The sequence below is a fragment of the Dipodomys ordii genome, unplaced genomic scaffold, assembly GCF_000151885.1.
Source record: "Dipodomys ordii isolate 6190 unplaced genomic scaffold, Dord_2.0 Scaffold44, whole genome shotgun sequence".
In the NCBI taxonomy this organism is placed as follows: domain Eukaryota; kingdom Metazoa; phylum Chordata; class Mammalia; order Rodentia; family Heteromyidae; genus Dipodomys; species Dipodomys ordii.
The window spans coordinates 106,495-120,470 of record NW_012267260.1 but is presented as its reverse complement, the minus strand read 5'-3'; the positions used below and the strand labels follow the sequence as shown (position 1 = coordinate 120,470).

Below are 13,976 nucleotides of genomic sequence, written 5' to 3'. Positions count from 1 at the left end.
CGCGGGCCCGCCGCTCCCCGCGAAGGCCGGCGGCCGGCCGGGGCTCTGGGGCCCAGCCGGTCTGGAGACCCGAGTACAGCTCGGTGCGGGCACCAACGGCGCCGTGTTGCCAGAAGAGAGGCCGTTTCTGACCTTGGTCTTTGTTTTGTGATTCGGGGAATATCCAGACGAGTGTTTGGAATTGAACACGCTTGTAGAAACGAGTGTTGAGTTCTGTATTTAAACGTGAAAAAGAGAATGAGGATGGTAGTGGAATCATTGAATTCCCAGCCTAAATAATTTGTTCACAAGACTGGCTTTCAGTTAGTGTTCCTTAAACTTTTTTTTTTTTTTTTTGCCAGTCCTTGAACCCAGGGTCTACGCCCTGTCCCTGCGCTTCCTTTGCTCAAAGCTAGCACTCTACCACTTGAGCCACAGCGTCACTTTTGGCTTTTTGTGTGTGTGTGTATGTGGTACTGAGGAATTGAACCCAGGACTTCATGCATGCGAGGCGAGCCACTGTACCAAGCCACATTCCCAGCCCCTAAAATTATTTCTTCCTTCATTGCCTCTCAAGTATCCAAAACTGGTTTTAGGTGGAAATTAACGTAAATGCCTTATATATGCTGAGAATATCTTGTGGATATTTAGTTACTGGTATTAACATAAATACGTTTTAATTCTTTAAAAACTATGGAAAAATATATTCGTGTTTATTGGTATCAGAATTAATCATAATTTTGAGATCTATGGAACAATTGTCGAAATTCCTATCACCAACCACTGTTAACCTTTTTCCTTGTCTGAATTAGATTTGTTTTAAGCCTGATAAGTGAAATACTTTATAAAAATTGGTCATTGCCAGGCACCAGTGGCTTACACCTGTGAACCTAGCTACTTAGGAGACAGATCTGAGGATTGCAGATAAAAGCCAGGAAGAAAAGCCCCCAAGACCCTGAATATTTTTGCTTAGCACTGATGGTTTCTGCAGGTTCTGCTTGTAATCCTAGCTCCTTGGAAGGCTGAGACTTGAGGATCAAAGGAGTTAAGCAGAAAGATATCTTCTGTTAGTCACTCAAAAGCTGGAAGTAGAAGTGTGGCTGGAATGGTAGCATGCTGGCTTTGAGCATAAAAGACCAACTGAGAGTGAGACCCATGAGTTCAAGTCCCAGTACTAGCACACATGCACACACAAATCTTTTATGATTATAAGAATACTTCCTTTTAAGTTCACAAGTGAGTATCCTTAGACTTTAACAGGTTTGTTTCAAATGAATTAAAGGGAATTAAATGATTCATAGAGGATAAATGAGGCATATGTGAAAGTTTGAAACCCAGTCTGTTTATAAGATATATTTGCTAAAGATAACCTTTCAAAAACTAAAATCGAAAGGGCAGTTACAGAGCAATAACTACATAAAGAAATATTACAGCCAACTGCTAGTGGTGGCTCACACCTGTAATTCTAGCTACTCAGGAGACTGAGATCTAAGGATCACAGTTTGAAGCCAGCCTGGGCAGGAAAGTCTGAGACTTATCTCCAATGAGTCACCAGAAAACCAGAAATGGAGCTGTGGCTTCAAGTGGTAAAGTGCTAGCCTTGGGCACAAAAGCTCAGGTAGTGCTCAAGCCCCACAACCACCAAAAATAAAAAGAAAGAAAAGAAAAAAGAAATGTTACCTGTAAAATGGCCTTAACTGACAGCTCCTCTCACTACTGTCAATAACTGTAAGCATAAAACTGGGAAGGAACATACAGCTTGTTTTTTTTTTTGGGGGGGGGGTCTGGTCGTGGGGCCTGAACTCTGGGCCTGGGCGCTGTCCTTCAGCTCAAGGCTAGCGCTCTACCACTTGAGCCACAGGGCCACTTCCGGCTTTTTCTGCTTAAGTGGTGCTGAGGAATTGAACCCAGGCTCTCATGCATGCAAGGCAAGCACTCTACTACTGAGCCCACCCTCCCAGCTACTCAAATGGATTTTATTTTGGGTGGGGGGTCCGGTCGAGGGGCCTGAACTCTCTGGGCCTGGGCGTTGTCCCTCAGCTCTTTAGCTCAAGGCTAGCGCTCTACCACTTGAGCCACAGCGCCACTTCTGGCTTTTTTCATTTTTGCTTATGTGGTACTGAGGAATCGAACCCAGGGCCTCATGCATGCAAGGCAAGCGCTCTACCACGGAGCTACCTTCCCAGCCCCTCAAATGGATTTTTGACTGCTTGTTTTGTTAATTTAATCTGTAGTCACCTACTTGTATTTTGTGGTCCATTTGTGAAAAGGTAGCTGTGTCCTAATTTGAAAAGATAAGTTATGCACTTATATACTATAAAACATAACATGTTGCTTTTGAATTTGAAAATAACTTTTCTCTTTCTTTTTCTTATAAACAGCAGTTCTGTGGTGTTCTTGGTCACACATTTATGGAGTTTCTGAAGGGCAGTGGAGATTACTGCCAGGCACAGCACGACCTCTATGCAGACAAGTGAACTGTAGAAATCCATTACTACTCCACCAAGAAGCCCCCGTAAGAGTGGTTAACCTGGACACAGAAGTGTTGAATTGCAATCTGCAGAGCATTTTCCAAGAGTTCTGACCTGGATGGGGTAAACCTCAGTGCACTTGCTTTCTATTGCCTCAGTATTACTGGATTGAAGAGTTGCTACTTCCCATTAGGAGGTTCATTTCATTTATCATTACTCCCAGTTTCATAAAGCACTGAGAATTTTAAGTGGAGTATATTGAAGTAGACTTCAGTTTCTTTGCATCATTCCTGTATTCGATTTTTAAATTCTTTCATAACCCTATTGAGTGTTTTGAGTAAGTTACCATGGCTCGAATGAACCGTCCTGCTCCTGTGGAAGTCACCTACAAGAACATGAGATTCCTTATTACCCACAATCCAACCAATGCAACCTTAAACAAGTTTATTGAGGTACGTTTTAATTTTTTTTAATGTCTTACAGTAAGTAATCCACTTTTCTGTAATCCAGTTTTCTGGTGGTTAATTGGAGATGAGGGTCCGGGCTTTCCTGCCAGGGCTGGCTTTGAAGCATTATCCTCAAATCTCAGCCTCCTGAGTGGGTAGGATTATAGTTGTAAGCTACCAACACCCAGCTTAAATACCACTGTTTACTAGTATTAGAAACAAAAGCCTATGTCTTAAAATCCAGTTTTCAGTTACTGTGTTTGCTGCTTCCTTTTCCTAACCTTGTAGCAAATGCTGTCTCACTGCTTGCTGACCTCTTTTTAGTAGGAGTTAGAAGGAATGTAATGTGCAGTTTATATTTCTCAAGTAGTTGTAGGTGTTCAGAAATAGCAAATAGGCTTTTTACTTTTATTTTTATTTTTGTGTACGTGTGTGCAAATTAGGAAAGTTATAATTGATAATAATGCAATCATTTAAAAGAAGCCTGTAATCACGTGTGTTTGTGTGTGTGTGTGTGTTTTAAGTCTTGCATTTTAAAGTCTTTCAATATACATCTAAGGCTTGGAAGAAAATTATCAAATGAGTAAGAGTAAGAGGAGGTAGTATAATTGAGTAAAGTCACTTACCTAACTAGTTAGGATTTCTTGGTTACCTTCTAATTGTTAATTTTGCCCTTGTGCTAGGTTGCAACCCAATCAAACCATGCATATATTTAGACTTAATTATGTGACCAGGTTCTGGTAGCTCACGCCAGTAATCCTAGCCACTCAGGAAGCTGAGATCTAAGGATCATGGTTCAGACTTAACCTGGGAAGGAAAGTCTGTGAGACTCTTAGCTCCAATTAACTTGCAGAAAACTAGAAGTAGAATTGTGGTTCAATGTGGTTGAGCACTAGCCTTGAGCAAGAAAGCTCAGGGACAGCACTTAGACCCTGAGTTCCAGCCCCACAATTAAACAACAACAACAAAAAAATTGTGTTTAACTTCCTTTTTCATTTATATTGTTATATGTAGATATACATAGTCTAACATTCTTTGCCTACTTTTCTGTTAACCAGCATAGCTGCTGATGTGAAAAGATCAAAATAATGTTGGACAATGGTGATATGGTTTAAAAATTTTTTTTTGGATGTATAATTTTTTAACAGGAACTTAAGAAGTATGGAGTTACCACAATCGTAAGAGTATGCGAAGCAACTTACGACACTACTCTGGTGGAGAAGGAAGGCATTCACGTTCTCGTATGTACTTAACAGCTCCTCATTTTTATTAGTGTACTTGTTACACAAAGTGGTTTTAGTTATACAAAGCAGTTTTATTTTGATATGCCCATACATGCATATTTAACTTAGTATGTGTTTATCACGGTATATGCTACAAAAGTTTATTCAAGACTCACTTCTGGTTTTCTGGTGGTTAATTGGAGATAAGAGACTCATAGATTTCCCTGCCTTATGCATTGTGATCCTCAGATCTCAGCCTCCTGATTAGCTAGGATTAGATAGCTAGGATTAGAGGTGAGAGCCACCAGTGCCCAGCTGACAATTGATACTTTATATCCTTAGGTGTGTGTGTGCACACACATGGACATGCTGATACTGGGGGTTCATTCATTTTAGCTTTTTCACTCAAGGCTGGTGCTCTACCATTTGAGTCACAGCTCTACTTCTGGAGTAGCTTAACTGGAAATTAAGACAGCTCACAGACTTTCCTGCCTAGGCTTGGCTTTGACCTGTGATCAACAGCGGAGAGAGCTGGGTCCTTGTTAAGAATGGGAAAGTCCTGGCTCATTCATCTGTGGGCTGCAAAACCTTGGAGTTTTGGGCCCTGTCATCAGAGTTTGATTGATTTGTTGGGGGGGGGGGAGATGAGCTGCTTATCAGAGTCTCTAACCCAAGGCCCACACCTTGCTAAATTTCCTTTTGCCCCTACTCAACCCCAAGGCCATCTGGCTCCAGTCCAGCAGGCTTTTCTTGGCAAATCAGGTGGATCATAGGCTCTGGGCAGCTTATGAGCCTCTCCTTTACTGCTGGTTCCTACAAATCCAGGCTTCTGGGGGCCTCACCTAGGTGTCTGTCATGTGGACAAGGGCTTCTTCCTTCCCATCATGCAATGATGCAATTCTGCATGCTCCTTCAGGCCCCTCTCCCCTCCCTGGCTCTCCAGGCTTCCAACTGGGACAGAGAGGGTAAGGGGAAGCAGGAAGGGGAGAACCCTGTCCACAAAACTGAAGGCCACTCGGGGTGTGGGCGAGGTGGGTGAGGCCTGATTGCCCAGGAGTGGCCCATGAGATTCCACCGTCCTCAGATGTCCCAGAGAGGGTCCACCAAAGCTGGGGGATGACGACTTGGGGGGGTTCAGGGAGAGCAGAGACAGCCCTTCCCAGCCAGTACTTGGGCATGAGTGTGCTTATCTCAGCTGTGTGAGAGGCTGAGATTGGGAGGAACACAGTTCTAGACCAACCCTGGTAGAAAAGTCTACAAGATTACCACTCAACAGGGTAAGCCAGGTCTGTCTACCTGTCATCCCAGCTATAAATGAGAAGCCTAAGGCAAGCCCAGATGAGATCTTGCCCTTTTGCCTCAGGCTGGTTTAGAGTCAGAATCCCCTTTATCTGCATGTGGAACAAAACTCAGATAACAGGTCTGGACTACCACCAGCTTATTGACTGCAAAGGTATTTAGCAAACTTTTTTTTTTTTTTTTGTCCTGAGCTGGTTTTGACCAGTGATCCCTACAATCTCAGCCTCCCAAGTAAAATAGGATTATAGAAATGAGACACTTTCCCAGTGGTTGTGGTATATGCTGGAGACCTGTCATTCTCTACTCCCCCTCTCACCCATACTCAGCATACAGTCCCAGCTTTCCCAGTGGGGTGCTTTACTTATGGATTTGAAGCTTCCAGTGCCTTCTATACTTGTTCCCACCCATCGCAGCATCAAGCTCAAACATACTTGAGATGCATTGTGTGCTTTTTATAACCACGTCAAACAGTCAAGGAGAGCATAAATAATGAGGACCCCAGGCCTGGGCTCAACAGTCTGTAGATCCAGCTGTCATTTCCAGCACAGAGCTAAACAGAGCCAGTATCCTATTTTCTGGAAGGTTCCCCGATGCAGGCACCCATAGGAGACTTCAGTGCAAGCTAGGCACAGGTGTCAACAACACAATGGATTCCATGTCTGACCTGGTGCTTGACCTGAAGGCCAGGCCCTGTGGGGGCCCCAGGCCTTACCTGGCTGGTAGGGGCAGCTTGGCATGGTACAGCATGCTGGGGCTGTTGATGGCTGCGTTGTACGGTGTGCTGAAGGGGGAGGAGGCCAGGTTCGGGTGGAGGCTCTTGGAAAGAAGTCACCTGTCACATGGCCACCCCCGCGGGAGGTGGGCCCTGACTGCTGACATACTCCTAAAGAGTATTGATTGTCCGTTGGGGTACCCTCCATCCAATGGGTGATCTGTCTGAAGGAGAAGGGCGTGATTCACTGGGCAATTGTAACTTTAGTCTTTCTTCTGGAAAGATGTCACATTTCTAATATAATCATAGTCATGAAAACTCCAGTACTCATGCAGCAGGTGAGACCTCAAGGGACATTTTCTACAAATAATTATCATTCAGTTGGTTGTATGGCTTGGGTTACAGGTTCGCTCCTTTTTGCATTGGAGAATGGGAGTCTTTTAAAAGTTTATTCAAATGAATTGTAGAGCTCAAGAAACTTTAAGCTGTGACCAAAATTTCCAATTTCAAAATAAAGATTAGATAAACTAAGTCAAATGTATCAATGGAAAACATTCAGAAAGTTTGACTAATCATGTTTCATAGACAGTGGGGTTTGATGAAATGTGTAAAAATAAAGGTAATTTAAATCTTTACTTAGGATTGGCCTTTTGATGATGGTGCACCACCCTCTAACCAGATTGTTGATGACTGGTTAAGTCTTGTAAAAATAAAGTTTCGTGAAGAACCTGGTTGCTGTATTGCTGTGCATTGTGTTGCAGGCCTTGGGAGGTAAGAAAGGTTTCCTTGTTTTGTAGGTCCTGGGGTTTGAATTCAGTACTAGGCGCTATCCCTGAACTTTTAGCTCTCGACTAGAGCTTTTCCAGTTGATAGCTCTACTTCTAGCTTTTTTTTTTCTTCTTGATGGTTAATTGGAAATAAGCAGGGTTTTTGAGCAGTCCTCAGACCTCAGCCTCCTGAGTAGGTAGGATTACAGGATTTAGCCACTGGCTCCTGACTGTAAGTTTCTTTGGTTTTAGAGAAATATCCTAGTTGACATGAAATAAACTTTTTTGTTTCAAGGCTTAGGGCTCTACCACTTGAGCCATAGTGTCACTTCCAGTTTTTGAGTGGTTAATTGAAGATAAGAGTCTCATGGGGACTTTTCTGCCTGGGCCTGAGTTGTTCTGCTCAAAGCTAACGCTTTACCACTTGAGCTACAGCTCCACTCAGGCTTTTGTTGTGGTTAGTTGGAGATACAGTCTGAAGGACTTTTCTTGCTTGGGCTGGCTTAAAACCGTGATGCTCAGATCTCAGCCTCCTGAGTAGGATTACAGGTGTGAATGATTAGCACCCAGCTTTTCAAAAACTAATTTTACAAATTTCTTAGTATTATACAGGTTGGTGTTAAATGATAGGTAGTACTTACATATGATGATAACTAGTAAATATACTTTTGGATTTGGGAATGTTTATACTAAACAGTTTTCCAGGTTTTTTTTCAATGACTATTAACTATATCTCACCAGAGCTCCAGTGCTTGTTGCCCTGGCACTAATTGAAGGTGGAATGAAATATGAAGATGCAGTACAGTTCATAAGACAGTAAGTAATGGGTCTTCTTCTGTCTTTGTTATATGTCATTAAATTTTGTACATCTGTTACTATTTTTAGAATTAAAGCCAGCCAGGAAATAAACACTCACCTTCTCTGCATGCTTAAAAGTAACTAGGGTTGTAATCTAAAAGAATTTGAATTGATACTTGTTTTGCTTTAAATTATTGGTTTAATATGTAATTTGTTAATTTGTATTTGTTGAGGTATGTGTAATAAATTTTTTTTTTGTCAGTTGTGGGGCTTGAACTTAGGGTGTGGGCTCTGTCCCTGAGCCTCTTTGTGCCTTATAAGGCTAGGGCTCTACTATTTGAGGCATAGTGCCACTTCTAGTTTTTGAGCGGTTAATTGAAGATAAGACTCTCATGGGGACTTCTCTGCCTGGGCTGGTTTTGAACGGTGATCCTTTGATCTCAGCCTCCTGAGTAGCTAGGATTACAGGTATGAACCATCAGTGCCTGGCTTCATAAGACTTCTGTCTTCATGAATTAGTTTTTGTGTTTTCCTTCCAGAAAGCGGCGTGGAGCTTTTAACAGCAAGCAGCTTCTGTATTTGGAAAAGTACCGACCTAAAATGCGGCTACGCTTTAAAGACGCCAACGGTCACAGAAACAACTGTTGCATTCAATAAAACTGCCTCAGAAGTGGAATTTGAGGTGGAACCTAATTTGTCATAACAATATTGGTTTGGTGAATGAGTCTAGTGAAGCATCCATAGGAATATTGAAAAGCAGTTCCTCAGGCTGCGAGCTTGACCACAACTTTTATTTGGGTTTTGATTGACCTATTTGGACACTTAGCAAAAAAGAAAAAAAACAACACAAAATTCTTGTTGTTCAGCATTTAAAATGTGCTTATCACATATTAATTGACCTTTCCTAAAATCATTGAGTTACATTTTTAAAATATATTCCCATGCCAGAATCTTTATCAATATATAAGAAATTTAGAAAGATTAGGTGCCAAAATATCCAGCACAATACTTGTATATTTTTAATACCATTCAGAACCGAAATTCCAGAAACTCTAGACCTGTATGGTTTCTTCCTTCAGTCATTTCAAACACTGTAGGGCCTCTGGCTATTTGCCTGTTCATTTTATGTTTACATCTCCCATTCATACATCAGGTTTGTGTAACCATTGATATTTTTTTGTACCAAGTCTTAAGGTGATTATTTAATGTCTTTCTATATGTCTTTATGCTGTTATGGGAAACCTCCATTTTGAAAGTCTTCATTGTTACAGAAGCACATGTCTTTAATAATGTCTCCAGACAGAAAAGCCTTACAGTTAATTTAATGTTGGCACTCTGAGGTGCAGCTTCACAGGGAGGGCCTGAAAGAATGGGAGGGAGCTCTTGAATATCTTTAGTAAAATGTTGCCTTTGTCTTGTGCAGAGTATGCTCTTTAGTAAATATTTTTAAAGTATAGATGCTTTGTTTTAGCAAAAATTCTTAATCATAAAATTTCTGATATTGTATTTTTTCCATACTTAGTTGTTTACCACCTTATTTTTGTTTGAATTGTGATTTTTTCCCCTTTTCTCTTCCCAGCCTCTCTTGCAAAAAAAAAGGGGTTTCTGCTAATGAAATTGAGCAGATATCTAATATTTTATAAGCCTTTTGAGCTGTGTAACTTAATATTTGGATACTTGATAATTTGTCCTATTATGTAATTGATATAATGGTGATGTGTATTAATGTTAGTTCAACCATATATTTATACTGTCTGGGAGTGTGTGGTTATAGTTCTGTGGGAGAAACAATTTGTCAGTGCTCACCAGCTTGTAAAAACTTAGTGCAAGACTTAAACACCTAAATAAATAATTAAATGCATTTATCATCACTGAGATTGTTTTTGCTTAGTTAACTTGTAATTGAAGAATGAAGTGAAATCAGGATTGTTTAGTAAGCTTATAGTTTGTTGCATCCTGACAATTTTTAATAGCTCTTCTCATTACAACCTGCTCTTATTTAAAAGGTCTAGATGAAATTTTGAACCAATTCATTGTATACTGAATAGAAAAACCTTACAGTTCAAAAAGGCCTTGGTTTTTAAGACTCGGTTCAATTATTAGTGATTTGCTGCAACCTAAACTTTGAAGATTCAGTTTTCTCATTTGCAACTTGATGATATTGCAGTGCCTTTATAATTTTAACGATTATTTGACACACTTAATTGTTAAGCTTCTTTAAATCTGAAATACTTTGTATTTATGCTAGTGTAAAAGAAGCTTGGCTACTTTTGAACAGCAATTATAAACATGAACTCAAAAAATTATAGTTAAAAGTGATATTCCCCCTTTTACATAATGTACTTCCATCTCTTGCCAGTATAACAATGTATTCCATCCTTAAAATTTAGCCAGAGCAAAAGAGAATAGATCTATTGGCCCTTGGTTCTTTAAATTTATTTTTTCTTAAATTCTTGAAGATAATTTTGTGTGATTGACACTAAATGTTACACTATTTACTACACAGCCCATAAATAGCATTGTGCTTATTGAAAGAGATAGTTGAGTTTCTGTGATGATTGTAAATATGGTGCTAAAAATCACTTTATAAACAATCTGTACAGTATACAAACATAAGACTTGCTTTTTATCCAAATATTTTGTATCTTGTAAATATGGCTAATTATAGGGACACCTGTGATACATCCCAAAACATCCTTTATGTTTAGAGAGAATGTATTAGAAGTTCCCAGATGATGTTCTAAGCTTTGGTTTGGATACCTTTAGTGGCCTGATGTAAATAGTGACTAGTTGCCTAGGGTTTTCTGTAGAAATCATAATGTAGCTGACATAAGTAATGTGACAAAAATGGGGGGGGATGTGATCTTTGAGTGGAGGGCAATATGGCACCTATGTAATTTTTTTCAGTACATTGCATACTTTGACTTGTCAGCACTCGTTTATCTTGGAGCAGTGTTCTGTTCCCACCTTAACAGCTCCACACCACGAAGCAGTCCAACCAAAACTCAGGTTGGCTGGAATCTCAGTCTCTAGGGATGTAGCTTAGTTGTCATTATATCTATCTGACTCAGCTACTGTATGCCAGGCATTTTAAAGATAGTGCAGAGAACATTAAAGTTTGTGTAGCAAGTTCTATTCAATAAGTCCCCTGCCCCCTGTCATAAGTGAGAGTGCGTTCTCCTGGAGTTTGAGGAAATGTAATTTGGTAAGAATACTTCAAGTGGAAGTGGAAATGTGATACTAATTTTTTTCCTTTTACATGTAAACTAAACATCCTTTAAGTTCTAAAAAATACATAAAGTAGTGTATACATGTTTATACTCCAAATTCTTGACTCTGAATTACTGTTTGTGAGTGTCTATGTGCCTCCTTCAACTAATCAAAAATTAAAGACTGGTTTAAAAGTGTCTGACACTTAGTGTTTCTGCATTACCTTTGGGGTAACCATTCTAAACCACATATTGTGGTTAGTTCATTTAAGCCAGTTGTGTACATTGAGATGAATTGACAATAAATGTTAACTGGACATGTCAAACTAGCGAGCTAGTACTGCTTTTATGATAGCTACCATTTATTGTGAATCGTATTGCTGAGTAATTTTGTGATTTGATTTCCTTTAATTTTGTGTTGTCTCAGCTTTATAGTTGAAGAGGATTTGAGTCTACTAAGCTACAGTTTATGTCACTGCCTAATTTCATGTAACCATTTGAGTGTGTGCCAGTATTGGATCTTGAACTCTGCCTAGGCACTGTCCCTTTGTTTTTTCATTCAAGACTGGCACTATACCACTAGCCATAGTAGCTCCACTTCCAGCTTTTTGGCAATTAGGAGTCTCTCGGAGTTTCCTTCTTGGGTGGACTTTGAACCATGATCCTCAGATCTCAACTTCCCCAGTATCTGGGATTACAGTCATGAGTCACTTGGATCTGGTTTAAACCAATTGTTCTTATGAGTTCTAGACTACCTGCCTAGTAAAATAATTTTCATTTAAGAACATAATGTTCATGCTGAAGACTTTATAGATTCATTTTTAAATTTCATTTTTGGAAGCAAAACCTTTTTTGTGAAAGTCAAGTCAGAATAGATTAATATTGTGGTAATTAACCCTGAAATAGGAACTTGAGGTTTTGATTTTTGGGGTGGCATGGTGGCACACTGGGGATGGGACCCAAGGCTTCGTGCATGTTAGACAAGCATTCTACATCTGAGCTGCAGCCTTTGTCCTAATTTGGGATTTTGGCGAGCCTGGGGGTTAGCCAAGGCATTGTGCTTGCTAAGCAGGCACATCTCTAGTCCTTTTATTTCTGATACAGTTCCACAGTTGTATCTTGGCAGATAATTCCCATGTAGCTGGGGACACTTGTTGAAATGGAGTCTCAACATTTTGTCCTGGCTGTGTTCCAATAATGATACTATCTCCCTTCTCAGTGGCTGTGATTTACAGGCTTGTGCCACCACGCGTAGTCTGGTTACAACTGAAGATAAATGGCTTTGATGAGTCTCAGGTGGTTTTACTAAGCTATCACACACCCTGTGGACCCCAGACTGGTCAAGTAGCCACCCAGCAAAGGAAATATAACCAACACTGAAAAGCCTGAATTACATACTTCTGCGCCAAGATTTATTAAGTGCATCTGCAGCAATACACATGCAGATTGCCAGGGAATTGATTCTGAAGTTCAGGCACCAAAGCTTGTGCTTAGATAATCATGGGGCTTGAACTCAGCCTGGGTGCTGTCAATTCAAGGTGAGTGCTCTACCACTTAAGCCACAGCACCACTTCTGGTTTTCTGGTGGTTAATAGAGAAGAATCTCGCAGACTACTGCCTGGGCTGGCTTTGAACTACAGTCCTCAAATCTCAGCCTCCTGAGTAGCTAGAATTACAGGCCTGAGCCACTGGCCCCTGACTCCTTTTAATCTTAAGTATTAATTTTAGCTATCTGTGCTGTTGTGGTTTCCTGTCAAGACTAGAGATGGTAAAAAGATGCACAAGAGGGGAGATAAGTATCTGGGTATCAGTAAAAGTTGAGGCCACTCAACTACATTTTAAAAAGAAACGGCTGGGAATGTGGCTCAGTGGTGCCTCGCATGCGTGAGGCCCTGGGTTCGATTCCTCAGCACCACATAAGCAGATAAAGCTGGAAGTCACGCTGTGGCTCAAGTGGTAGAGGGCTAGCAAAAAGGAAAAAAAAAACCCAGCCAATTGGAAATAGTGCTGACAAAGCAGTTTTAGGCTTATGTATACCTCAGTAAGGACATGGACATAACAAGCTCTTTGAAAAACGAAAACCCCACTACAGTGTGTGGCCAGGTGCTGGTGGCTCATGCCTGTAGTCTGGTGACTCAAGAGGCTGAGATCTGAGGGCTGCAGTTCAAAGCTAGCCTGGGCTGCAAAGTCCTTGTGACTCATGATCAACTAACGACCACAAAGCCTGGGGTCGAGCTGTGACTCACACAAGCACTGACTGAGCAAAAGCAGCTCAGGGGCACCACACCAGACCCTAATTCAAGCCCCAGGACCAGCACCAAAAAAAGTCACCACGGTCATTAAGCTGGGGTTTCGAACATTTTATGGAAAAGTTTATAACCAAATGTCGTTTTAGGAACAATGGTGACATGAATAAGCTTGGCGCTAAGCGTGCCAAGAATTCTGAACCTTTCCAAGAACAGTTTTTCACTGCCGGGTAGTCAGCGTCCCAGAAGGAAACAAAGAGGGGCTGAAACATCCTAAAAAGAACCAGCGAGGAGGGCGCAGAGTTCCTGTCACAGAGAAGGGATTCGCGGGGAGGCGGAGGGACGGCTGGGCAGTCGCCCTCCAGAGACGAGGGGAGACCCCAGAAACGGCCCGAGACCTGCAGGGCAGGCGCGCGGGAGACCATGTCTTCCGGCCAGAAAGCAGTTCGGGTTAATGCGGCGGCCGTGGTGAATTCCAAGTCCAGCCAGGTCAGACCGCATTGTGTGTGCGGCTGGGCGCAGGCTGCGATCCGAGTCCTGGCCACACGCCGGCCTGGGCTGTGTCCTACCTCCCGGGCAGGAGCGCCTGCCAGTGCCTCCCCACCGTCCCAGACCGTCAAAGCGGGGGTTCGGGTGAAGCTGAGGAGGAGGGGGCCAGTGTGACAACCAAGGGCGCGGAGCTTCAGCGGGCTCACGCCAGGACCGGGCGCGGGCCTGCACGCGACTAACCCCGCGGCGGGCGTGTCCAGCGTGGACTCACAGCTAGCAAGCCACGGGCCTCGGGCCACCGGCCGGGCTGTGCGGGGCAGCCTGGGCCAGGGCCGCA

At 42.0% G+C, this 13,976-nt stretch overlaps 1 protein-coding gene across 1 annotated transcript in view; it reads left to right on the top strand.

Annotated features, from left to right (window-relative positions):
- Ptp4a1 (protein tyrosine phosphatase type IVA, member 1) overlaps positions 1 to 11,104 on the top strand; it is a 12,878-nt gene extending 1,774 nt beyond the window's left edge. Inside the window, exons 2-6 of the mRNA XM_013019186.1 lie at positions 2,361 to 2,902; positions 4,045 to 4,137; positions 6,771 to 6,901; positions 7,639 to 7,713; positions 8,235 to 11,104. Of these exons, the coding sequence (XP_012874640.1) occupies positions 2,798 to 2,902; positions 4,045 to 4,137; positions 6,771 to 6,901; positions 7,639 to 7,713; positions 8,235 to 8,352 (522 nt within the window). The 5' untranslated portion in view covers positions 2,361 to 2,797 and the 3' untranslated portion in view covers positions 8,353 to 11,104. The remainder of the gene's footprint in view (positions 1 to 2,360; positions 2,903 to 4,044; positions 4,138 to 6,770; positions 6,902 to 7,638; positions 7,714 to 8,234) is intronic.
- Positions 11,105 to 13,976: the final 2,872 nt, after the last annotated feature.